The sequence below is a fragment of the Vigna unguiculata genome, chromosome 6, assembly GCF_004118075.2.
Source record: "Vigna unguiculata cultivar IT97K-499-35 chromosome 6, ASM411807v1, whole genome shotgun sequence".
Taxonomy (NCBI): Eukaryota; Viridiplantae; Streptophyta; class Magnoliopsida; order Fabales; family Fabaceae; genus Vigna; species Vigna unguiculata.
This window is the reverse complement of record NC_040284.1, coordinates 19292625-19320298: the sequence shown is the minus strand read 5'-3', so window position 1 is coordinate 19320298 and position 27674 is coordinate 19292625. Positions and strand designations below refer to the sequence as shown.

The 27674-nt window shown below is 29.6% G+C and overlaps 2 protein-coding genes and 1 non-coding gene across 6 annotated transcripts; 2 read left to right on the top strand and 1 right to left on the bottom strand.

The window, feature by feature from the left end:
* The first annotated feature begins 244 nt into the window (after positions 1-244).
* On the top strand, positions 245-26943 carry LOC114188089 (cellulose synthase-like protein E1). Of its 3 annotated transcripts, XM_028076610.1 has the most exons (9): positions 245-595; positions 22332-22605; positions 23407-23728; positions 24010-24150; positions 24401-24532; positions 24637-24849; positions 24990-25220; positions 25748-26095; positions 26229-26943. In XM_028076610.1, the coding sequence occupies exons 2-9, from the start codon at positions 22334-22336 to the stop codon at positions 26784-26786; spliced, it is 2217 nt and encodes a 738-aa protein (XP_027932411.1). In that variant the 5' UTR covers positions 245-595; positions 22332-22333; the 3' UTR covers positions 26787-26943. The 3 variants fall into 3 exon arrangements, with proteins under 3 accessions (XP_027932411.1, XP_027932412.1, XP_027932410.1); XM_028076611.1 differs by lacking the exon at positions 245-595 and having other exon boundaries at positions 22084-22605; positions 26311-26429; XM_028076609.1 differs by lacking the exon at positions 245-595 and having other exon boundaries at positions 22088-22605.
* Positions 529-5257, top strand: LOC114188088 (cellulose synthase-like protein E1). 2 transcript variants are annotated; one of them, XM_028076608.1, is made up of 8 exons: positions 529-869; positions 1893-2214; positions 2586-2726; positions 3017-3130; positions 3235-3447; positions 3588-3818; positions 4083-4430; positions 4576-5257. In XM_028076608.1, the coding sequence occupies exons 1-8, from the start codon at positions 598-600 to the stop codon at positions 5131-5133; spliced, it is 2199 nt and encodes a 732-aa protein (XP_027932409.1). In that variant the 5' UTR covers positions 529-597; the 3' UTR covers positions 5134-5257. The 2 variants fall into 2 exon arrangements, with proteins under 2 accessions (XP_027932409.1, XP_027932408.1); XM_028076607.1 differs by having other exon boundaries at positions 2999-3130.
* TRNAL-UAG lies at positions 13396-13475 on the bottom strand. The gene has a single exon. It is a non-coding gene; the product is annotated as a tRNA-Leu (tRNA).
* Positions 26944-27674: the final 731 nt, after the last annotated feature.

The following is a 27674-nucleotide window of genomic DNA, read 5'->3' as shown; positions in this document are numbered from 1 at the left end:
AGAAGTTGTCCACTGACTGTTTGTTGACCAAAAAATTATTTTAATGTTTGTTTATTTCAATAGGAATAAAAAATTACATTTATCTAAAATTGTAAGAATTAAAAACATAGTGAAATCTAATTTATATATGAAACTTTTAAAATTTAAAAATCTCAAATATGTCATTGTCGGTGGCCCTTCCATGTATTACATTAACAACATAAAACGGTAGAAAAACATATAAAAAGTTAACCTTTCAGCCTTTGTTAACATTAATGAAAACTAAACAAGAGAGGATTTTACTATAGGAGAAATAAAGGAAAACTATTTTTCAAAATGGTCATCAGCAATGTTTTGTTACCTTTCTTGGAGCAAACAGGGTTACCATTTATCAAGAAAGATGCAAACTTCGATGAAGTTCAGGTAAAAGAATTTCCAAGAATTCTGGCCTTTCATTTTCCAGGAAAAGGGATTTTGAGGTAAGTGAAATGAGTCAGTATATCAATATCAACCACAAAAGAATCGTACGAACTTCGAACTCTACTACCATGGTCTTCACCATAACAAAGTCTTATGTAGTGTATAAATAGTAAAAGAGTTAAGAAAGTAACAGAAGATATGGCAGAGATGGAGTATTCTCCATTGTTTGAGACAAAGAGGGCCAAAGGAAGAGTCTTTTACAAGGTTTTTTCTTTGTCATTGTTTGTGGGGATTTGCTTCATCTGGGTTTTCAGAGTGAGTCACATACCCAGAGAAAGTGAAGATGGGAAATGGGGTTGGATTGGCTTGTTTTTTGCTGAACTATGGTTTGGTCTTTATTGGCTTCTCAGACACCCCTTCAGATGGAATCCTCTCTTCAGGGAACCTTTCAGACAAAGGCTATCTCAAAGGTACACCATGCACTCACTACTTCTACACCTTTTTTCACTACTTTACTCATTTTTTTCTTCTAAATTCTTCTGTTTGAGATTCCACTTCATCTTATAAACATGTTTTGTGACACTGAGGTAATCCAAATTTTACCCATTATCATCAATTCAAGTTCAGTAACATCCAAAGCCATAACAAAACTTGTGATTAATTGATCATGGATAGCATCATTAGTATGACTTAACTGAATTATATGACGCAACTCACTTCAGTTACTAAAAAATAGTCTCATATTTTTCTTCTATATTTCTTCAGTTTGAGATTCCACTTCATCTTATAAACCTGTTTTGTGATATTGAGGTAAGCTAATTTCATCCCTTGTGCTGGAAACTCTAAATATAACTATGTAAAAGTTCCAAAAATCTAAACTTCTTGCATCTCTTTAAATTTGTTCAACTTTTTGAATACAAATTCATTTTTGAAGTACAAAAGGATTTATTTATATTTTAGTTAGGTTTTGTCTTAGGCAGTGTGAGGTCTAAAGTTTATGAAATTTTATAGGATTGATAGATTTTGTCTATGGAAGAAAAAGTGAATTAGGTACCTACCCATTTGGAGCATTTTGTCCTGTGTGGATACCCTTCATCAAGACATAAGCACAATAAACGCTGTGTTCAGACAAAACAAAAAAAGAAAACACCTTTTTCATGTGATTTTTCTTTATAGTGGTGTGTCATCAAAATCATTATACTTGTTTTGTTTTGAGTAGGGACTCACCAAATTATAATCAAATACTAAAATGAACAATACGTATATATGAATTTTTAATTTTGAAACGAGAAATTTCTATACTTATATGTATATATGATTGATGAAAATAAAATTAAATCCAAATCTTTTAAACTCGTCGTCTGCCTAATTCATAGGAAACTAAACTGCTAAAACAAGTATATATATTTCTTCTTCTTTTTTCCCTTTCATGCTTCCTTCTTTGTACAGTGAAAGTATAAAACGGAGAAATAAAGTGTATGTTATTGAAACAGATATGAGAAGGTGTTACCAAAAGTGGACATCTTTGTGTGCACAGCAGATCCAGGAATTGAGCCACCAGTGATGGTTATTAACACAGTGCTATCACTTATGGCTTATGATTATCCACCCCACAAACTCAGTGTGTATCTTTCAGATGATGCTGCTTCAGATATTACCTTCTATGCTCTCTTAGAAGCTTCCATCTTTGCAAAACAATGGCTTCCATTCTGCAGGAATTTCAAGGTGGATCCCACCTCACCAGCTGCTTATTTCAAAACTATTGACTCGTCCACTCACCCAAATGCTCATGCCAACGAGTTGCTCACCATCAAGGTCACTTCTTTTCTGCTATTTTATAACTTTTTTGTAGTAGTGATAGTCTTAAATCTAGTGTTTTTACCTCATCACTACGTCAACTTTAATAAATTTAATAAGATATATAAAAAAAGTTTGAAAAAAAAAACATTTTTACCTTATAAAAGAATGGCAAGAACTTTTCATTGAAGAGTAAACATTGATCAATGCTTCAAACCCATAATAATTTGTACACATCTATGCATGTGAGATTGAATCCCAATGCATGTGGCATCCACAAAACTTATCCACTTTTGATTTAATTAATGATTGCAAATTGTTTGTCTGTACTTGACATACGAAAAAAATTACCATAAAACAAATCATTAATGCATGGAATTGAAGTGCAGAAATTGTACCAAGATATGGAAAGTCGAATAGAAAATGCAGGCAAGATGGGTAGAGTACCAGAAGAAGTACACTCAAAGCATAAAGGGTTTTCACAGTGGGATTCATATTCTTCTCGAAGAGACCATGGCACAATTCTTCAAGTATGACACTTTCTCCTAAGCACTTTTGCTTTATTAAACTAGCTATTCTGATACTTAATGTATAGTTTTAACAAATTATATATATATATATATATATATATATATATATATTAATAAAGGTCCGAAATAACTAAAATTTAATTTTTATATATAGAGGCTAACATGATGCTTCACTTAATATTATAATATTAAAAGTAATGTTTGAATATTAATGTTTTCTATGTGTACTGCTATACTTATGCCTGGTATAATATACATTATTTTGTTAATAGATATTACTACATGAAAAGGACTCGAGTGCCAAAGATGTAGATGGGAATGTCATGCCACTATTGGTATATTTAGCTCGTGAGAAGAGACCACAAGTTGCACATAACTTCAAAGCTGGAGCCATGAATTCATTGGTATTTTATATACCTTTCATTTATTAACATTTATGATAAGGTTTGTGCATGATGCTGTGAAATTAATCATTTGTTGTATTATGTGTTTTTGGTCCTAAATGCAGATAAGAGTGTCATCAATGATTAGCAACGGGGAAATTATCCTTAATGTAGATTGTGACATGTACTCAAACAATTCTCAATCTCTAAGGGATGCTCTCTGCTTCTTAATGGACGAAGATAAGGGTCATGAGATTGCTTATGTGCAGACTCCACAGTGTTTTGAGAATATAACGAAGAATGATCTATATGGTGGTGCTCTTCTAACAATTTATCAGGTAAATTAGTTTATGATTTTTTCTTATCAAACCAAAGTTGTTCATGATTAATTTGCATTGTTTTGTTTGACAAAAGGGCACTCTGCTATGTAGATTACCTAAATTAGAGTTTGTGACGGTTTGAATTTTGAACATTGAAGGTGGATTTTCATGGTTTGGATTCACTTGGTGGGCCTTTGTATATTGGAACTGGCTGCTTTCACAGAAGAGAGATACTGTGTGGGAGAAAGTTCAGTGACCAATACAAGAAAGATTGGAATGAATACAAGAAGATTGATGATATGAAAGAAGCAAGCTTGCATGAACTGGAAGAACAATCAAAGGCTCTTGCTAGTTGTACCTTTGAGAAAAACACTTTATGGGGAAAAGAGGTCACATTCTTTCTCATTGGCCCTCTCTCAAGCTCTTGTTATTGTGATAGTGATTGGATCATATTGAAACGATCATGATTAATAGATAAATGAACCTCACTTTTTTAAGTGGTCCTGTAATCAGTAATTAGCTTTTAGTTTTAATCTTCCATGCATGATTATATATGACTTCAATATATAGCTTTTTTCACTATAATAAAGAAGTTATCTATAATAGTGTAATGATGACTAATCTATTGAAGATATATGAATATTTGATTGCAGATGGGACTGCTATATGGTTGTTCAGTAGAAGATGTCGTGACAGGATTGTCTATAAAATGCAGAGGATGGAAATCAGTGTTCTATAATCCTGAAAGAAAAGCTTTCTTAGGTGTAGCCCCAAACACCTTGCCACAAGCACTAGTTCAACATAAGAGATGGTCTGAAGGAGGCTTTCAAATTTTGCTTTCCAAGTACAGTCCTGCATGGTATGCTTATGGATTCATCAGTCCAGGCCTCCAAATGGCATATTGTTACTATCACCTGTGGGTGTTTATTTGCTGGCCAACTCTATATTACTGCATCATCCCTTCACTCTATCTCCTCAAAGGCATTCCCTTGTTTCCAAAGGTATGAATGTGAGACCTTTTTCACAGCACAAGTATGGTTGTCAAGGACTGAATCTCTCTTTTAAGATATTAGATAAAATCATGTGAATGTTTGTGTTTTTAGTTTTTGACATGGCATCAAAATTTTACCTTGTTGCATTGATCAGATGTCAAGTCCATGGTTCATACCTTTTGCATATGTGATTCTTGGCGATTCCTCTTACTGCTTGATGGAGTTTTTGTGGTTAAAAGGCACCGTAAAGGGTTGGTGGAATGAGCTACGGATATGGCTGTACAAGAGAACAAGCTCTTACCCCTTTGCTTTTGTTGATACCATCTTGAAGTGTTTTGGCTTTCAAGAATCAAGCTTTGTAGTATCTGCAAAGGTAGCAGAAGAAGAAGTTTCCCAACGATATGAGAAAGAAATCATGGAGTTTGGAAACTCATCCCCAATGCTCACTCTGCTAGCAACACTTGCATTGCTCAATTTGTTTTGCCTTCTTGGCATGTTCTTCAAGCAAGTGTTCATCAATGAAGAGGGTCTCAGAATTTTTGATGCAATGGGATTGCAAGTTCTTCTAAGTGGGGTTTTGGTTCTCATCAATCTACCTGTGTACCAAGGACTCTTCCTAAGAAAAGATGAGGGAAGATTACCAAATTCTGTTGCAGCAAAATCCACAGCATTGGCTCTAGCTGCATGTGCCGTCTTTATTTCCTTAAGTTAAGATGTTTGATATTTTCGGTTTTAGTTTTCTTTTAACTTCGGAATATTTTCAGTCTTATTTCCTTTTGATGAACGATAAAAGTACATTGATAATTAATATTGGTATGCTATAATTATTTTTAATATATTTTAAAACATCAAAATTAATGTCAATTAATATATTTTAAAGGTACAGTAGAGGAACAACACAAGAAATCCAATAAAAAAAATTAATTTCTTATAGAAAATGGTTGTAAACAAGTGCAATTTGACTTCTCCAAAAAAGTTTTTTCTTTATAATAATTTTTTTAATGGAAATATTAGTAAGAAGATTTAACAGAAATTTCGACACTAGTAATATCTGTTATAAAATCAGAAAAACTGCAATGGTTGAAAAACTAGAGGAGATACAGATAAGAGAGTTTTTTGTTGTGAAGATACACTATGGAAGAAGAATGACCACGAGTCTTCTCAAAATATTTTGGATGGAGTAGCTTATATGCTACAACACTTTAATAAGAGAGATGTAAATCTGCATAAAATAAATATTGTCACTTATTCTCACCTAATCATTAGGCATACAACCAACTTTTCCACAAAATTAGGTTTATAATTAATAGCAACTTGGCATGACATTACAAACAGAACATAATATCTAGAAAATTCTCATTTCCTAACGCTTTTCCTTCAAATTTTTCTTGGATACTTCGTCTCAACACTTCAAACTTGATCTTGTAGAGTTCTTCGGTCATAATGTCTGCAATCTGATTTTCTGAACTGCAATGCTCCATCGAAGGCTTTCTTCCATATCATGCTTCAAAAAGTGTTTTTCCTTTCAAGACTTTGGTAGACATCATATTCAACATGTATGTAGAGGTATTAACCACTTTTGTCCAAAACGACTTTGGAAGATCTTTTTCAAAGAGCAAACATATTTCATCTCCATAATTGACCTATTTTTCCTTTCCCTCGTCCCATTTTGTTGTGGTGTGTAATGACCATTTAATTGATGTTGAATTCCAACCTTTTCACAAAATTGTTTAAACTCCCTTATTGTATACTCACTTCCACTATCATATATGAGCTTTTATGTTTTGTATCTAGCCTCATTCTCAACCATAAGCTTTAACTTTTGGAAAACATCAAACACCTTTGACTTTTCTTTAAGAAAAAACACTCAACTCATCCTTGTAAAATCATCTAAATTTTCTTCTTGAATTTCTGAATATTGATCTCAAAGATATTCAACTCCAAGTTGTTTTTGGCTTGAGGCTTCTACCTTACTTCGAAAAGTTATCCCAATCGTTTGTTTCCATTCTAAAGGAAAGTTTTTCCCTCTCATTTTTATAGACATTATCTCACATCCATAAGGATCATCTTATATTTTCAAAATGTAGAGCATAATTCCTTTTAAGTATTTGCCCCTCACTCAAATGATTTTGACTTAAATCAGGCACAAATAAAACATCTGAGATGTATTTAATACTTGAAGGAGTTCCAACAGTAACTACTCATTTGCCTTTAACATCAACACTTTCTTTGTTGCCAATAATGACTTTTGAGAAGTAGGAGCGATAAAATTTCATAAAAAAACTTGCATCATAAGCCATATGACTCATGTCTATTAGCCAAGCTTATTTGCTGCTACTTGCAGATTAGCAAAAGGTAACAAATAAGGGCTCCTCATTATGCTCTCAGTGCTCAACAACTTGAACTTGTTGTCCTTGGTACCTTATCTTGTTTTTACACACTTTTTATGACCAAGTTGATTACAGGCCCTACATTTGAAAATCTAGGTCTAAAACAATAATAATGTTCTATATGGTTTTATTTTTCTACAATGAGAGCAAGGTGGAAACTTCTCTTTCCAACCTTATTTGATGTATTTTCTTTTTTTTCACTGTCTTTCTTCCCACCAAAATAGTCTTTTCTCATAGTTGTTTATTCCTTATGATGTGTTTGTGTGAGACAATTTAAGAGAGTAATTCATTTATTTAAAGAGTTTGAAATTCTTTGAAGGAAAATGAGATGTTTGGATGAAGAAGTTGAAATTAGGAAATTTTAAGAAGGTATATCAAATAACAAAAATAGAATAATTTGAAATATCTTTAAAAAATAAAGAAATTGAAATTTCCCAAGTTGTTAAATTGTTCATTGGTTAGGAAAAAATCACATGTCCAAAAATGAACTCATATAGACCATCAGTTTGAGTGGAAGGTTGACCCGAGCTAGGTCGGGCAAAAGGTTGAGACGAGTGAGTTCAGGCTGAAGGTTCGAACAAGTTGGCCCAGGTCGAAGGTCGAGTCTGGTCAGCTCGGGTCGAAGGTCGAGTCTGGTCAGCTCGGGTCGAAGGTCGAGTCTAGTAAGCTTGGGTCGAAGGTCGAGTCAGGCCGGCCCAGGTCCTAAGTCGAGCCAGGTCAACCCTAGCCAAAGGTTGAGCAAAGTCAACCTTGGTTGAAGGTCCGATCTTAGTTGGCCCAGGTTGTAGGTCAAGCCGAGTCGACCTTGGTTGCAGGTCAAGCCGAGTCTATCTAGGCCAAAGGTCGAGCTAGATCGGCCTAGGCCAAATGTTGAGTTAAGCCAACCTAAACTAAATGCTTAAACGAATCTACCCTATTGAAGGTTGAGTCGAGTCAACTCGAGCCAAATCGATTTGAATTGGCTGAGATCGAATTAGTTTCAATCGACCTAGGTTGAACCAGTTGAGGTCGAATCGACTTGAGTCGACTTGAACCAAAAGTTGAGACAAATGATCCAGAATTGAAAGTCGAGCTAAGTTAAATTAGACTCAAAGGTAGAGTTGAGTTTACGTGAAAATGAAAAATAAATTGCTTTATCCAAACAATAACATTGAAATTTAAGATATTTCAATTACTTCATCCAAACTAATTATTTAAGAAATGAAGAGAATTCAATTGCAAGTAATTTAATTACTAGGTATTTCAATTTATTGGAATTGCTGAAATCCCTCATCCAAACAAAAGTTTAAGGTTTGATTTTATTGTTAGACACAAAAACACCTTCAACATTTTCTTTCATTTTTAGTGATCTTCTCTACTTAGTGGCTTGCAAAGCATTCACAAGTTCTACAAATGAAATCTGACAAAAATCTTGATTTTCTTCAAGAAACGAGATTTTTGACTCAAACCTCTGCAAAAGAAACACCAAAATTTTCTCCACAACTCTTTAATCTTTAAGTTCTTCATTTTGAAATATGATTTGAGTAACTACTTTATAAAGTTTGTCAAAAAATTCCTTTACTATTTTAGATTCCTTCATTCTGATTGCTTCAAATTCTCTTCTCAAATTCAACACCTTCATCCTCATCCTCCTTATTCTTTCACTACCTTGAAACTCCTCTTTGAGCTTGTCCCAAGCCTTTTTTGCTATCATAAGATCCAATATCTTGATAAAAACATCATTGTTTCTTGTTGCATGTATAATGGCAAATGCTCTTCCTTCCTTTGCCACTATGGAACCTTGTTTGAGCAACTATTGGGTTCTCTGATAAAGGAGTTGGATTACTTCCATTTTCCACAAAGATTAAGCTCTCAAATAATACCACTAGAAATTCTCATATTACATGAGATTTTTTTTTTGCAAATTTGTTAAAAAAATTTGCAAGAAAATACTTTTTTCTTCCATTTTTTCTAAGAATTTTAATTGATAGATAATTCCTTCATGGGTAATCATTTTCTACAAAATTATAAAATTTGCAAGTATTTTCTACAAAATTTGTTGCAAAAAGTGTTTTATACAAAATATTTTGCCAGAAAATTGGTAGTAATTTCTTGCAAATTTATTTTTACAAGAAAATTAGTAAGTATTTCCTACAAAAAAAATTTAAAATAAAATTGACAGAAAATATGGATTTTTTTAGTAGTGTAAATTCTATTTTTTACAACCCACAAATCATAATTCTCTCTTGAAAAAAAGGAGTGGAGGTAAAGAATTGTTATTTGATGTCATCTTTTTTATGGATTTTTTTTTCTGGTTTGTATAAAAATTTTTCACTAAAGACTCCTAAAATCAACGAGTTCTTGATACCATTTTGTAAAATGAGAAGAACTTGAATGATTGCAAAACCATATATATAAAAGAGAGTTTTTTTCGGTGACGGAGGATGCAAGGGGCAGGCGGGTGCCACGGCCCCTCTCCCCCAATTTTTTTATTATTTTTTTCATTATTTTGCATTTAATTTTTTGAAATTTTTTAAAAATTTTTAAATTATTTATATATTTTTAAATTAAATAATACTATATTAATAATTAATAAAAATTAAATTAAATATTTTTTTATTTATTTTATAAAGTATAATAATAAATAATAAAATATAAAATTAAATATATAAGAAAACAAAATTATTAAGATATTTTTTATTTTCTCTCCTATTGTCTTTTGAGTTTTTCATATGTTGTATTTTTCTTTTATGTTTATTTATTTTCTTTTGTTACTAAAAAAAGGTTAGGCATAAACTCAGTATTTCTATCCTCATCTTTTTATATTTTCTCTTCCATTGTTAAATAAATAAATAAAGTAATTTTCTCTTATCTCACTTGATAGTGAACTATTTGTTTAATATTTAACATTATTTTTTATCTCATGACCTTTTTGTATATTATTTTTTTATTAATATAGAAGAAGAAACAATGTACTATGTGATTTTTCATAGTCAATTTTTAATTGTAACTTGATTATCATAGTTTTTTTTTAGTAATTATATCTCTCAACTTTTGATTAGATTATGATAAATTATTTTTTAGTCTTAAACTTATTTTTTAAATAGGTATATTAATGAAAAACAAAAGAATAAATTTAGTTTTTAAAATTGATAGAGAAACTACTGGTGAAGATGAAAACATGATAATATGGTTATTTATCGCATAACAATGAAATGAAAGCTTGTGAATATTTTTTGAATCAAATGTATGTTAATAAAACGGAAGATGAATATTTTGCAGATAATATGATTATTTACATCGAAAAAAGTTAACTGAAAAATCTAATTATAATTCAATTATCACGAGTTCAAAAATATGAAAAAACGATAGACATTCCTTTAGATTGTGTAATTTCTTTGATAATTATATATGTACTAGATTATGTATTCATTTTTATTAAATTAGTCAAATAATATTAAATATATAAATTTTGAGTATATTATTTTGGCTCTCTCAAAAATTTTGGTGAAGATTCGTCATTGTTTTTTTGTGAAAATAACTATGGAAGAAAGGAGATCAAGAGCTTTCTCACGATATTTTAAGTGCATTTGTAAGAGGTGTGAATCCGCCCGTCCGACGGATTTCTTAAGTGTTAGAGTTTATTTATGGCATGAAACAACTCGAAGCATGGGTCTAGCTTATTGATACGTTTCAAAAAGAACCGCATACAAGTACTTTTTTTACTGGCAAAAACCCGGGCTCAAAATAAAAAAATATTTTGAGCCCGGGTTTTTGTAGTCTAAGTATATCTTATTTTTATCACGAATTATTTTCCTTGGTTAACAACAGTTGTAGTTTTGCCGATAGTCGGAGGTTCTTTAATTGTCTTATTTCCCCATAAAGGAAATAAGACAATTAAATGGTATACTTATTGTATATGTTTCATAGATCTCCTTCTAATAACCTATGTATTTTGTTATCATTTCGAATTAGATGATCCACTAATCCAATTGACAGAAAATTATAAATGGATCCATTTTTTTGACTTTTACTGGATATTCGGAATAGATGGACTCTCTCTAGGACCCCTTTTATTAACGGGATTTATCACTACGTTAGCTACGTTATCAGCTCAACCGGTTACTCGAGAATCTAAATTATTCTATTTTCTAATGTTAGCAATGTATAGTGGTCAACTAGGAACATTTTCTTCTCAAGACATTTTACTTTTTTTCATCATGTGGGAATTAGAATTAATTCCCATTTATCTGCTTTTATCTATGTGGGGTGGAAAAAAACGTTTGTATTCAGCTACAAAGTTTATTTTGTACACTGCGGGAAGTTCTGTTTTTTTATTACTGGAAATTCTGGGTATGGGTTTCTATAGTTCTAATGAACCAACATTAAATTTTGAATCATTAACTAATCAATCATATCCCGTGGCACTGGAAATAATCTTCTATATGGGATTTCTTATTGCTTTTGCTGTCAAATCACCAATTATACCCTTACATACATGGTTACCTGATACCCATGGAGAGGCGCATTACAGCACTTGTATGCTTTTAGCCGGAATATTATTAAAAATGGGAGCATATGGGTTGGTTCGAATTAATATGGAATTATTATCTCGCGCTCATTCTATATTTTGTCCCTGGTTAATGTTATTAGGTTCCATTCAAATAATCTATGCAGCTTCAACATCTCTTGGTCAACGCAATGTAAAAAAAAGAATAGCTTATTCCTCAGTCTCTCATATGGGTTTCTTAATTTTAGGAATTGGTTCTATAAGCGAGACAGGGCTGAATGGGGCTATTTTACAAATAATCTCTCACGGATTTATTGGTGCTGCCCTTTTTTTCTTGGCGGGAACTAGTTATGATAAACTACGTCTTCTTTATCTCGACGAAATGGGTGGAATGGTTATCCCAATGCCAAAAATATTCACGATTTTCACTACCTTATCGATGGCTTCTCTTGCATTACCGGGCATGAGCGGTTTTGTTGCAGAATTTATAGTATTATTGGGAATAATTACCAATCAAAAATATCTTTTCATCACAAAAATACTCATAACTTTTGTAACTGCAATTGGAATGATATTAACTCCTATTTATTTATTATCTATCTTAAGTCAAATGTTTTATGGATACAAGCTTTTTAATAAACAAAATTCTTATTTTTTTGATTCGGGGCCACGAGAATTATTTATTTCAATTTCTATCCTTAAACTCGTAATAAGTATTGGCATTTATCCAGATTTTATTTTTTCATTTTCGGCTGACAAGGTTGAAGCTATTATCTCTCATTTTTTATAGATAGTTTTGGGGAATAAATGAAAAAGAAAAAATAGAAATCAATCCGATGCACAATAAAAAAAATGGATTTCTTTTTATATTTTCTTAATTACATAAAAATGAAATTGAATTCTAATTGAATATTTTTGTTGTTTGTGAGAACCCCTTGAATCAATATTACATTACTTGATTCAATGGGGTCTTAATCATTTTATTGGGAGTTTTTTTTCTTATTCTATAGAATGTTCCCAATATTTGTGAATTTTTTTGAATTAATTAGGTGTAAATGAACCATAACTATGTAGTCCTATTCCTAAAAGATTTATCCCTAAATAACATATCCAAATTATAAGAAAGCCCATGGAGGCCACTATTGAAGAATTTCTATATTCCAATTTTTTATTTTTTCTAGTATGTAAATAAATTGCGAAAATAGTCCAAGTAATAAAAGCCCAAGTTTCCTTTGGATCCCAATTCCAATATGATCCCCATGCCTCATTAGCCCATACTGCTCCAGATATATTACCTATTGTTAAAAAGATAAAACCTAGACTAATAGTACGGTAACCCCAACGATCCAATTGTTGAATAAATTGATATCTATAATAATTTCTATAAGACGAATAAAACGGAAAAGGAGTTTGTTGTAAAATATTCTTTTTATCATTCATATTCATATATTTGATTTCAGCAAAAGAAAAGGATTCATTAAAAAAAAACAAAGTCTTGCTTTTACCAAGAATTTGTATGAGTTCTTGAAATGTAATGACTAAAATAGCCACTGATATTAATGATCCACATAAAAGAGTTGTATAACCCAATATCATCATACTTACGTGCATCATTAACCAATGGGACTGTAAAGCAGGCACTAATTTTAAGGATTCATGCATTTCGGTTAAAAGACCTGAAGTAGCAAAGCCTTGGGTAAAAAGAATACTTGGTGTTATTATTGTATTGAAATAGTCATTTTTTTTAAGCAAAGAACCATATAAAAGATAGAAAAAGTCCATGAAAGAAATATTAATGATTCATATAAATTACTAAATGGTAAATGGCCTGAAAAAATCCAACGAGTAACTAACAATCCTGTGATACAAAAAAAGGTTATTATCATGCCTTTTTTGAACAAATTGTATAATCCTATGATTTCATTGCCTAATAATAAGGTTATCAAATGAATTGAAATTAAAATAGATACGACCGAAAAGGATATATGAGTTAATATATGCTCTAAAGTGGAAAATACCATATAGAATGAAAAAATATAAGTACTTGGAATAGAAATAATAATTCTTTATAGGAACTTTTTTTTAGAAGATAAGATGCCGCTACTCGGACTCGAACCGAGATGCTCTAGCACTGCTTCCTAAGAGCAGCGTGTCTACCAATTTCACCATAGCGGCTTACTCGAAACCATAATAACCCAATTTTAGTCAATTGTCGAGATTCAAAGAATCAATTAAAACACAATATTTGTTTACTAAACATTCAATAAAATAATTTTAAAGAATTCTATTAGAATCTATTAAATATAGAATGTAAATATCATAATATAGAATGTAAATATCCTAAATTCATAACTGAATCTTATATTCTATATCAATTTTATATTCATATTTTTGTATTTAAAAAAGAGTCGTTGAATCCAGTTAATTGAAATTATTCTAACATTTATATTTGTTACAGAAAAAGCTTTTTGAAATTATTCTAACGTTTATATTTGTTAAAAAAAAGCTTTTTGAATTCCCCGTAAAAATATATTGCCGTAATGAAAAAGCTTTTAATGCTGTAAAGTAATGTGATTGTTACAAACATTGTTAATGCTTTTACATTGTTTACGTATTTTCTAATGCAATAAGCCAAGAATTCGAAAGCACTTGCAAGTTGCAGGTGTGTCCCTAATTCTGTCTATTTTTGAACTTCGAGCTTTGTAAATTCATGTTAAATAGCGAAAATGAGTTTTAATTTTCATATAGTCAACAGAAAATGTAGTTATAATGTGCTTTAGATATTAGGATGTCTTGAGAAGGTATGAGTCTATCTAACAATCTATGTGTGTTCTTCGTGTTAAAGAAAGAACTGAATCAGGTTCAAGAACAGTTTTTTAGGAAAACATCATATAATTGTTTGAACTTAAAAAACCACATAACAATTAGACTATTTCATGACTAAATTAAAGTGATGAATTAGGCCACAAGTTTGAAAGCAAGAACTATTGCAGGAAAATCTTCCTTTTCTCCATGTAGTATATATTTTGTAATGTTGTATATTTTGATGAACACGTTATGTTTTGCGAAATTCATAGTTACTATAATTATATTCGTGTTGTGACAACCTGTTTTCCATGGAGAATTGTCCATGAAAAAATGAAAGACATATTGATATGAAGTGATTTATTTACTATTGTTTCTGAAAAGTAAAAATTGTATTGTGACACTTTTTTTTCTTAGTAAATAAAATTAAAATTTGAATTTTAAAACTATAAATAAATGGTTAATTTACCAAAATAATGAATGAAGACTTTATCATATAAATAAATGATGAAGATTAAAATTTATTAGTGAGTTGGTTTACCCTTATATGAGTTATGCCTGTTGTTTTAGTCCTATACAATTTATTTTTAGTTAATTTGTTATAAAAATTATTTATGTGTTGTATTATCAAATTATTTATTTAAATATTGTATATATAATTATACATAATTATATCACATGAATATAAATATTTAAATAAATTTTTTATTTAAATATAGTAATAATTATATTAATTTTTTTTAAATATACTAAGAAAAAATACTAGAACATATTTAAATGTAATATTAATTATCTTTGATACTTCAATATAAAAATATTATAAAATTAATAAAACCAAATCATAACACATAATAATAATAATAATAATAATAAGATTTTCTTATTTATAGTAATACTAAAATTATCAATGAATTGTGCTCTTACGCGTACGTACGAATTGATTTATATAATTAATAATTATATGATTTGTTACTAATTGTGAGTGAATTTCTTTTATTTTATAAGTTTTGAAATTTTTTGATTTATAAATTTATAATTAATAAGATTAATTTTTTTAAAAAAATTATCAATTAATTATTTTAAATTTTTTTAATTATGAAAGCAAATTTAATCGGTAATTAGTTATACTATTATAATTACTATTTTGTTATTATTATTTGAATCGATAAATATATTTTATTTTGAATTATATTGAGAATATTTCAGGGGTTAAAATCCAATCAGATTTATTTCTAAATTTTTTTATTAATTTACCAATTAGTTATATTAATTGTTTTTAATTTTCTATCTATGGATTGATTGTTTTTTTATTTCATAGGTTTTGAAATCTTTTAAATTTATACATTTATAATTAATAATTGCATATTTAATTTATAAAGATTTTTTTATGAATTAGTTGATTTCATTAATTATTTTAAATTTTTTTGATTGTGAATGAAGATTTTAACTTCATAAATTTTTATTTGTTGACTTATTTAAATATTTTTAATTTTTTTGACGATATCCAAAAAGTATGTGTAGAATTATATTTTGTCAATATATTTAATTATCTTTACATTATCTTTCTTAATTTGCAATATATTTATCGTTATTATTATTATTATTGATATTATAATTTTATATCATTTTAATATTTTTGTCCAATTATTATTATTATTATTATTTGTTATTATAAATATAATGAACTGTTTTATTTTATTTTAATTTATTTCTTTATTTATCAACATTATTATTTTAATACTCAATGGAGCTTGAATTTGTATTTATTGAAAATCAGAAAGATTTATTATATTTTATTTTTGTACAATTTCATGTTATATTTATTTTCTACGGGACCCTGTGCATATGCATTTCATTTAATATAATATACATGTGTTTATAACGCAATTTCATGTTGTATTATTTTATACGGGATATTATTACATAATAAGCCTACATTTTACTCTAACAAGGACCCATGGATACACATTATATTTTAATATAATATACATGTGTCTATATGTGTTTCTATTTAAAAAATTTAACATAAATTTCATCTTATATATATTTTGTATGAGACCATATAACACAATATATCTACATTTTACTTTAATAACGATATCTGCATACACATAGTTCATTTTAATATAACATTAAAGTGTTTATATGTACATGTGTTTTTGTTTAAAAATGTTAACATCAATTTCATGTTGTATTTAATCTATATGAGACAATGTTACACAATATGCCTACGTCTTACTTTAACAACGATATGTGGATACACATTTTATTATAATGTAATATACATGTATTTATATCTACATGTATTTCTATTTAAAAATTTTAACATCAATTTCATGTTGTATATATTTTGCACATGACCATATAACATCATATGCCTATATTTTACCTTAATAACGACTCATGCATACACATCTTATTCTAATATATCATACAAAGTACACATCTTATTTTAATATAACTTACAATGTTTCTTTTTAAAAATTTTAACATCAATTTTATATTATATTTAATTTATACAAAATCATATTATATAATATATCTATATTTTACTTTAATAACAATTTATTATTATTACAAATTGTAATAGTTAAATAACTCAATAATATATTTAAACAATGAAATTAATCATTATATAATTACACTTAATAATAATTATTATTCAAATTATTAATTTATTTATACTAACAATAAAATCTATTATATACAACGAGAAAAACACGACCCGTGCGTATGCACGGGTCTCATGCTAGTTTTCCATAAAGTGTTCCGAATAAGTTTTTTTTGATATAGACGTGCGCTTTTTTGGAACTGCCATAGAATTAGTATAGTTTTTTATTGTTATAGAATTTTATGTGAAAGACATTTTGCGGTAAATTAAAATTAAGTTTATCTCTAATTAGACATATATTTTATATATTTGAATTTCCATTTTTTATTATTTTTATTATATTTATAATAAGAATATAATACTTTTTAGAAAGTTTTTCCCAAATCGCTATTTCTTATTGTAATAAAAACTTAATTAGTTAAGTTAAATTTAATGAACTAAACCAATGTTCAAAAAATATTGTCCAAAGAGTCAGAATAATGAATAATCGATTATTCTATTTTATTAAATTCTATCTTTCTTTGTTATTAACCGAAACCATTCCTTTACTTTACAAAAAAGATAAAAGAAAAACCTAAGAAACCAAATTCATTAGAATCCTAATTTTTTTTCTTTATTGTATGGAATATACACATCAATATTCATGGATTGTACCTTTTATTCCATTTCCAGTTTCGATGTTAATAGGAGTGGGACTTCTACTTTTTCCCACTGCAACGAAAAATATTCACCGTATTTGGACTTTTCCTAGTATCTTATTGTTAACTATAGTTATGATTTTTTCGCTTGATTTGTCTATTCATCAAATCAAGAATAGTTCGTTTTTTCAATATGTATGGTTTTGGACCATAAATATTGATATTTCTTTAGAGTTTGGGTACTTGATCGATTCACTTACTTCTATTATGTTAATATTAATTACTACGGTTGGCATTCTCGTTCTTATTTATAGTGATAATTATATGTCTCATGATCAAGGATATTTGAGATTTTTTGCTTATCTTACTCTTTTTAATATTTCAATATTGGGATTAGTTACTAGTTCGAATTTGATACAAATTTATTTTTTTTGGAAATTAATTAGATCATAAAAGATTTCTCTCTGATTAATAAAAGAGATATAAATCAATTGATTCTCACCTAACCATTAATCATACAATCAATTTTCCCACAAAAAACAAAGTTTATAACTAGGAGAAAGCTAACCGTTGTTTGAACACGAGTTAAAAAATAATCAATGTGTATTAATTTTATTATTTTTATATTAAAATTTGAAAAATAATTAAATCAATTAATTAAAAATAATATAAATGTATATAACAAATTTTACAAAAGACATAGTTATTTTTAAAATTTTTAAGATATAAAATAAGCAATTTAAAAATTTTAAGATCTATATACAAGTTTAGGTAATTAATTTTTTTATATTACTAAATTTATGTATTTATAATTAATAATTTCAGATATTGAAATATTGTTTATTTTTTTAATACATGATTTTTTTAGGTAACAAAAATATTGTAAAAGGTTATCAAGTTAGAATAAAGAAATTCAATAAAGTCTCAAATTAATAATTTAATTATATTTTAATTTTTAACATTAAATATAATTATTTAATTATTTTTTAATTTTTATGAGTAAACACCAAATAAAATATAAACGTGGTTATACAATATTTAAAAGCATTTTTGTTTTTTAAAGATAAAAAAATTACATAAATGATTATGGCTTAAATACTTTTTTGGTCTTCATTTTCGTAGTGTTTGTTACGGATAGTCCTCATTTTGACAGAATGTTTAAAATGGTCGTCATATTTACCGAATGTTTAAAATGGTCCTCATTTTCGCAATTCGTGTTTTATTTGGTCATTTTCTGTAACGCCGTTTAAATCATTAACGGAACATTGTACATGTGACACGGTTTGTATTAGGGTGTGTTATGTGTACTGTACATGTGCGGTAATTAGATATTTGGGGATAAATAAGTGAGCTAGGGTTTTGGTAAGGAATGTTTGGGCAGTTGGTGAGTTTTGGCAATCTTGTTCCTCCATTCCCAATTGGTGTTGCTACAATCCCATTATATAGGTATGTTACGGTCCCAATCTTCTTCCTTTACCTCTGGTTGTAATCGTTGGAGGCAACCGTGTTGTATCACTTCGTGCATTGTTGGTGGTTCAACGAGAAATGAATTAACTCCGATTTGTAGCTGCAGAGAGATGTCAGCTTTGAGGATGGCAAGAACTCCAAAGAATATTGGTAAAAATTTTTGGATACAATCTGTTTTTATTTTTGTGTTAATAATAAATTGGTTTTAATTTTTGGTTTATTGATTTACAAAGTGGTGGTTCCAATAATGTGAGCTGCAACATTTTCAAATGGTGGTGTTGATGAAAAGGATGTCATCATCATGACACAAATGAGGCAGATTAATGATTTGGAGAAGTCATTGAAGGTTGCTGGGTTGTTGAGAAGAGGCTGCAATTAGTAATATGGTTCACTTGTGTTGTTATTGTATTATTCGTACTATTATTATGTGTAATCTTTTAAAGTCCAATCTGTTTTGTACTATTGTTAAATGAAGAAATGAATTAGTTTGATTATATTGATATTAGTCCCAACATGTTCAAAATGACATCTTAATTTGAGCATTGAAGTAAGTGATATTGAACTAAGCTTGGGAAAAATTAAATTGATCTAAGTTTGGAAGAAGTTAAATTCATAACGTTAAAATGCAGTACATCAATAATGAATTCTACATCAGAAATTCCAAAAAATAACTAAGACGTTTGTAGCTGCTATGATGGCCTCCTCCTAATCTGTAATTTCATCCTAAACTGCTGAGATGGTTCTTCTGGTATTGGTAGTGGTGCTGCTTGACTCTCCACTTCATTCCTTGGTGATTGAGTTGTTTGAGTTTCATCAGTTGGTGCATTCTCAACAGTTTGGGCATCTGATGCAGTCTCAGCAGGTGTTACAGTCTGCTCATCCGCTATAAATCGGGGTTAATCCAATTCTCGTTGAACCACCAACAGTGCACGAAGTGATACAACACGGTTACCTCTAACGATTACAACCAGAGGTAAAGGAAGAAGATTGGGACCGTAACATACCTACATAATGGGATTGCAGGAAGAAGAAAATTGCAACAACACCAATTGAGAATGGAGGAACAAGATTGCCAAATCTCACCAACTGTCTAAACATTCCTTACCAAAACCCTAGCTCACTTATTTATCCCCAAATATCTAATTACCACACCTGTACAGTACACGTAACACACCCTAATACAAACTATACTACCTGTACAATGCTCCGTTAGTGATTTAAACGACGTTACAGAAAATGACAAAATAAAACACGAATTGCGAAAATGAGGATCATGTTAAACATTCGGTAAAAATGATCACCAGTTTAAACATTATGTCAAAATAAGGATCATTCACAACAAACACTACGAAAATGAAGACCAAAAAGATATTTAAACTAATGATTATTAAGTCAGATTTTATTTATTATTATAATTAACTATGAACTTTCACAAAATTTAATATATATTAATTATTCTTAACTAGAGCCCAAATTAAAAAAATTTTATAATTATCTTATTAATAAAAAAATAATATCTTAAAAAATCTCACCGACAATGTCTCAGAAATTCAAGTGTTTTCCAATGTGAATTTATTTGAATGATTAAAAATAAGTACTTTCAGAAGACTTTTTGGCAATATTTAATTAAACTTATAACAAAAGTTGCTGGTTAGCAATTAGTGTGCTCGTGTTTCACTTTGGCTTTGAAATGATGTGCACATATCTTGAACTGAGAAGTTGCACTCTAAAAGTTTAAATAATGAATGGTAGGATATGAATTGGATAGTCACATTTCAAAGTTGATCCACTCAATCAGATTTGGTTTAGATTAATTGAATCATTCAAACACATCATCATAAAGGCATCACTGCAAGATTTTTACAAAAAATTACTAAGAAATAATTTTGACAAAATAATTTAATCAATTTTATTACCTGACCAATGATTGAATTACTGTATCTTATTCTATAAATTATCTCTCAGTACAACGTTATTTAGATTACCACTATACTTCAAAATGATTCAGGTAAACTAAAGTTTACGAATAACTTCTTTAAATAGAATAAAGAATGAATTTAAACTTTCTTTCCTAATTAAAATTTGTATGAATTACAAGTGTATTTACTTTTCAACCTCACAGCCATTTTCATTAATTAATGACAACAACTTAATTAAAGACTAAACAGTGTATTTCAATGTTAGCTTATTTCAATTTGAATAAAAAATTACATTTATCTAAAGTTATAAGAATTAAAGACATAGTGAAATCTAATTTATATATGAAATTCTTAAAATTTAAAAATCTCAAATATCTCAAATATCTCATAGTAGGTAGCCCTTCTCTGTGTTAATTTACAATGGTATTTTTATTATAATTGATATTTTTAACAAAATTAAGTTTATTTAAATGTATATTTTGCATTGAACTTTATTTAAATATTGTTTCAAATATTTATATATCCATAATTTATAGACAAATGTTAGAATTGTTATAATTTTTTTTTTAAATTTTATATTTGAATTTATAAAGTTTTTATTTTTAAAGCAACTCTAACATTTATCTATAAATTATGGATATATAAATATTTAAAATAAAATTTAAATAAATATTAGTGCAAAATATACATTTAAATAAATTTAATTTTGTTAAAAATATCAATTATAATAAAAATACCATTGTAAATTTATATAAAAATTAAATCTGATATAGGGATAAAATTGATTCAGTTTTAAAAAAATTAGGACCAAATTGAGACAAAATAATAAATACGGGGACTTTGAGACTTTTCACATCCAATATTGACACGTGACACTGCTACTGCCACATCACACTGTCTCTGCCACGTGGCACAATTTCAGATTGACACGTGGCAATTTTAAGTTTTTTTAAAAAAATTATAAAAGAAAAATAAAAATAAAAAGAAAAAAAAACCACGTGCTGACACGTGGCACATAATTAGCACGGTTACTGGTCAACTAACGAAAGAGAACCAATTGCATCGAATTTTCAAAAATAGGGACTCAATTGAGTCAAATAAAAATGAGGGGACCTACTTGAGATTTCATTACAACAATGGGGACCTATGAAATGATTTAACCTAAATCATATAAAATGTTAACCTTCCGGCCTTTCTTAGCATTAATGAAAAATAGAGAAGAGAGGGTTTTTCTATAGGAGAAATAAAGGAAAAATATTTTTAAAAACGGACTTCAGCAATTTTTTGTTATCTTTCTTGGAGCAAACATGGTTGTCTTGTCACTTATCAATAAAGATCCAAACTTTGAAGAAGTTGAGGTAAAAACTTTCCTAGAATTCTTGTATCTCATTTGCTAGGAATAGACATTTTGAGGTAAGTGAAGTAAGTACAATTGTTTTTGATTTGACTAATATCTGAATATCAATATCAACCACACAAAAATCATATGAACATCAAACTCTACAACCATGGCTCTTCACCATAACAATGTGTTGTGTATTGCATAAATAGTGGAAGAGTTAAGAAAGTAGAGAGTAGAAAGTAACAGAAGATATGGCAGAGATGGAGTATTCTCCATTGTTTGAGACAAAGAGGGCCAAAGGAAGAGTCTTTTACAAGGTTTTTTCTTTGTCATTGTTTGTGGGGATTTGCTTCATCTGGGTTTTCAGAGTGAGTCACATACCCAGAGAAAGTGAAGATGGGAAATGGGGTTGGATTGGCTTGTTTTTTGCTGAACTATGGTTTGGTCTTTATTGGCTTCTCAGACACCCCTTCAGATGGAATCCTCTCTTCAGGGAACCTTTCAGACAAAGGCTATCTCAAAGGTACACCATGCACTCACTACTTCTACACCTTTTTTCACTACTTTACTCATTTTTTTCTTCTAAATTCTTCTGTTTGAGATTCCACTTCATCTTATAAACATGTTTTGTGACACTGAGGTAAGCTAACTTCATCCCTTGTGCTGGAAACTCTAAAAAGAACCATGTAAAATTTCCAAAAATCTAAACTTCTTCCATCTCTTTAAATTTGTTCAACTTTTTTAATAGTAGTTCATTTTTGAAGTACAAGATGATTTATTTATATTTTAGTCAGGCTTTGCCATATATAGGCAGTGTGAGGTGTAAAGTTTATGAAATGTTATAGGATAGATAGATTTTGTCTACGGAAGAAAAGGTGAATTAGGTACCCATTTGGAGCATTTTGTCATGTGGGGATACCCTTCATCAAGACATAAGCACAATAAACGCTGTGTGTTCTTAAACCAAAAAACACAAACACCTTTTTCATTTGATTTTTCTTTATAGTGGTGTGCCATCAAAATCATTATACTTTTTTGTTTATGGACTCGCCAATTTATAATCAAATACTAAAATTAAAAATACATATATATCAATTTTTAATTTTGAAACGAGAAATTTATATACTTAATATGTGTATATGATTGATGAAAATAAAATTAAAACCAAATCTTTTAAACTTATCGGCTTCATAGGAAACTAAACCGATAAAACAAGTATATATAATATTTCTTCTTCTTTTTCCTTTTAAGCTTTCTTCTTAGTACAGTGAAACTCCATAGAGAAGTATAAAACAGAGAAATAAAGTGTATGTTGTTGAAACAGATATGAGAAGGTGTTACCAAAAGTGGACATCTTTGTGTGCACAGCAGATCCAGAAATTGAGCCACCAGTGATGGTTATTAACACAGTGCTATCACTTATGGCTTATGATTATCCACCACACAAACTCAGTGTGTATCTTTCAGATGATGCTGCTTCAGATATTACCTTCTATGCTCTCTTAGAAGCTTCCACCTTTGCAAAACAATGGCTTCCATTCTGCAGGAATTTCAAGGTGGATCCCACCTCACCATCTGCTTATTTCAAAACTATTCACTCGTCTACTCACCCAAATGCTCATGCCAATGAGTTGCTCACCATCAAGGTCACTTCTTTTCTGCTATTTTATTTGATCTTTTATAACTTTTTTTCAGTAAAGATAGTCTTAAATCAAGTGTTTTTACCTCATCACTAGGTCTACTATAGTAAATTTAATAAGATATACAAAAAGTTTGAAAAAAATATCATTTTTATCTTATAAAAGACTGGCAAGAACTTTTCATAAACCTTATCCACTTTTTTGATTTGATTAATGATTACAAACTGTTTGACATATGCAAAAAATTACCATAAAACAAATCATTAATATATGGAATTAAAGTGCAGAAATTGTACCAAGATATGGAAAGTCGAATAGAAAATGCTGCAAAGATGGGTAGAGTACCAAAAGAAGTACACTCAAAGCATAAAGGGTTTTCACAGTGGGATTCATATTCCTCTCGAAGAGACCATGACACAATTCTTCAAGTACTACACTTTCTCCTATGCATTTTTGGTTTATTAAACTACCTCTTCTCATAACCAATGTATAATTTTAACAATATTTAATGTTCCTCATTGGTCTCATTAACTAATATTTAATTTTTATTTATAGAGGCTAACATGATACTTCACTTAACTTAATATTATAATATTAAAAGTAATGTTTGAATATTAATGTTTTCTTTGTGTACTGCTATACTTATGCCAAGTATAATATGCATTACTTTCTTTATAGATATTACTACATGAAAAGGACTCGATTGCCAAAGATGTAGATGGGAATGTTATGCCCCTATTGGTATATTTGGCTCGTGAGAAGAGACCTCAAGTTGCACATAATTTCAAAGCTGGAGCCATGAATTCATTGGTGTTGTATATACCTTTCATTTATTAACATTTATGATAAGGTTTGTGCATGATGCTGTGAAATTAATCATTTGTTGTATTATGTGTTTTTGGTCCTAAATGCAGATAAGAGTGTCATCAATGATTAGCAACAGGGAAATTATCCTTAATGTAGATTGTGACATGTACTCAAACAATTCTCAATCTCTAAGGGATGCTCTCTGCTTCTTAATGGACGAAGATAAGGGTCATGAGATTGCTTATGTGCAGACTCCACAGTGTTTTGAGAATATAACGAAGAATGATCTATATGGTGGTGCTCTACGAGTAGTTTATGAGGTAAATTAGTTGATGATTTTTGCTTATCAAACCAAAGTTGTTCATGATTAATTTGCATTGTTTTCTTTGACAAAAGGGCACTCTGCTATGTAGATTACCTAAATGAAAGTTTGTGATGGTTTGAATTTTGAACATTGAAGGTGGATTTCCATGGTTTGGATTCACTTGGCGGGCCTTTGTATATTGGAACTGGCTGCTTTCACAGAAGAGAGATACTGTGTGGGAGAAAGCTCAGTCACCGATACAAGAAAGATTGGAATGAATACAAAAATATTGGTGATATGAAAGAAGCAAGCTTGGATGAACGGGAAGAACAATCAAAGGCTCTTGCTAGTTGTACCTTTGAGAAAAACACTTTATGGGGAAAAGAGGTCACATTCTTTCTCCTTGTGATAGCGATTGTATCATATTTAAAATTAATAAATAAATGTGTTTGGAAATACAATATAAACTAGAAATAAGATGAATTTAGAGTATATAAGTAGGTGTAAACCTCATTTTACAAGCCAATTTTGTTGGATTGGGTCAGGCTTAGAGTCTATTTCTTAAGATGGTATCAAAGTCATTCAAAGTTTATCCTACTAAAATTTTTTGTTTGTTGGACACCTATTAATGTCTAGTCTCACACTCGAGATGCATATGTCTCGGTGGGGTATGTTGGAGATTTTACATTAACTAGAGATAAGTTGAATTTAGAATATATAAGTGGATGAAAACCTCGTCTAACAAGTTAATTTTGTAAGATTGAATTAGGCTTAAAGTCAACTTTTAAGAAAATAAACATCACTTTCTTAATACATAATTTAGATATATAGTTTTTTTCACGATAACAAAGAAGTTATCTATAATAGTGTAACAATGGCTAATCTATTGAAGATATATGAATATTTGATTGCAGATGGGACTGCTATATGGTTGTTCATTAGAGGATGTTATGACAGGATTGTCTATTAAATGCAGAGGATGGAAATCAGTGTTCTATAATCCTCAAAAGAGAGCATTCTTAGGTGTAGCTCCAAACACCTTGCCACAAGCACTAGTTCAGCATAAGAGATGGTCTGAAGGATGCTTTCAAATTTTGCTTTCCAAGCACAGTCCTGCATGGTATGCTTATGGATTCATCAGTCCAGGCCTCCAAATGGCATATTGTTACTATAACCTATGGGTGTTTTTAAGTTGGCCAACTCTATATTATTGCATCATCCCTTCACTCTATCTCCTCAAAGGCATTCCCTTGTTTCCACAGGTATGAATGTGATGTGAGAGACCTTATTCACAGGACTGAATCTCTCTTTTAAGATATTAGATAAAATCATGTGAATGTTTGTGTTTTTAGTTTTTGACATGGCATCACAATTTTACCTTGTTGCATTGATCAGATGTCAAGTCCATGGTTCATACCTTTTGCATATGTGATTCTTGGCGATTCCTCTTATTGCTTGATGGAGTTTTTGTGGTCAGGAGGCACGATAAAGGGTTGGTGGAATGAGCTACGGATATGGCTGTACAAGAGAACAAGCTCTTACGTCTTTGCTTTTGTTGATACGATCTTGAAGTGTTTTGGCTTTCAAGAATCAAGCTTTGTAGTATCTGCAAAGGTAGCAGAAGAAGAAGTTTCCCAACGATATGAGAAAGAAATCATGGAGTTTGGAAACCCATCCCCAATGCTCACTCTGCTAGCAACACTTGCATTGCTCAATTTGTTTTGCCTTCTTGGCATGTTCTTCAAGCAAGTGTTCATCAATGAAGAGGGTCTCAGAATTTTTGATGCAATGGGATTGCAAGTTCTTCTTAGTGGGGTTTTGGTTCTCATCAATCTACCTGTGTACCAAGGACTCTTCCTAAGAAAAGATGAGGGAAGATTACCAAATTCCGTTGCAGCAAAATCCACAGGATTGGCTCTAGCTGCATGTGCCTTCTTTATTTCCCTTAGTTAAGATGTTTCATATTTTCAGTTTTAGTTTTCATGTTCTTGATTTTTACAAAGTTCTACTTTTTACTGAAATAATTTAGAAAATGTGTACCCTAATCATGACAATTCACCAGTAGTGTTGTGCCTTTTTATTCAAGTGATGAACAATTTGACCTTTTTTATTTGTATTTGTCATTCAGTATTACAAAATACACAATTTTCTCCCCTGTATTTAACCTAATGGTTTAAAAAACACTATATACCAAGATCATTACATATTACACTAACTTTTTAACTGTTTGAATAATGGTACACCGTTTAATTTTATTCATGAGGGATATTAATGTAAACCTTGAAGAAAAATAATTATGCAGATTCATGAAACTTAAAATGGTGATAAGTGGAATTTGCTCAATATATATTAATTTTAAATATTTTTTTTGCAAATTAAAATAAGAGAAATTAGTAGAAGATGATCATTGAAAAAATTTCTTATTCAAACAATAACATAGCATATGAACTACTACAATCAAACAAAAGCAGCTTCTTCTTCAACTTCCATAGTTTCAACAAGCTCCCAATAAACTTCAAATTTTCAAATTTGCTTTTTAATTTAGGATATTTATATTTAATCTAGAGACGTTTTAATATAAATCTCTATTTCAGATTTTGAAATATAGAATGGTATTGAAAGAATGAGAATGACGATTGAAGGGAGCACGTTTGATAGAAGAGAGACAATGGCGCGACCTAGGTTTTTTGCTCTCCTGGGTTCAATTCACACCTCATTTGCGCAATCAAAAATTTGGGATTTGGTTCAATTTGGGATTCCAGCGTGGACAACAAATGTCTAAGTCAGTAACTTAAAAAAATTATTGAAAATTATATTTAAAAAAGCCACATGTGTCAAATA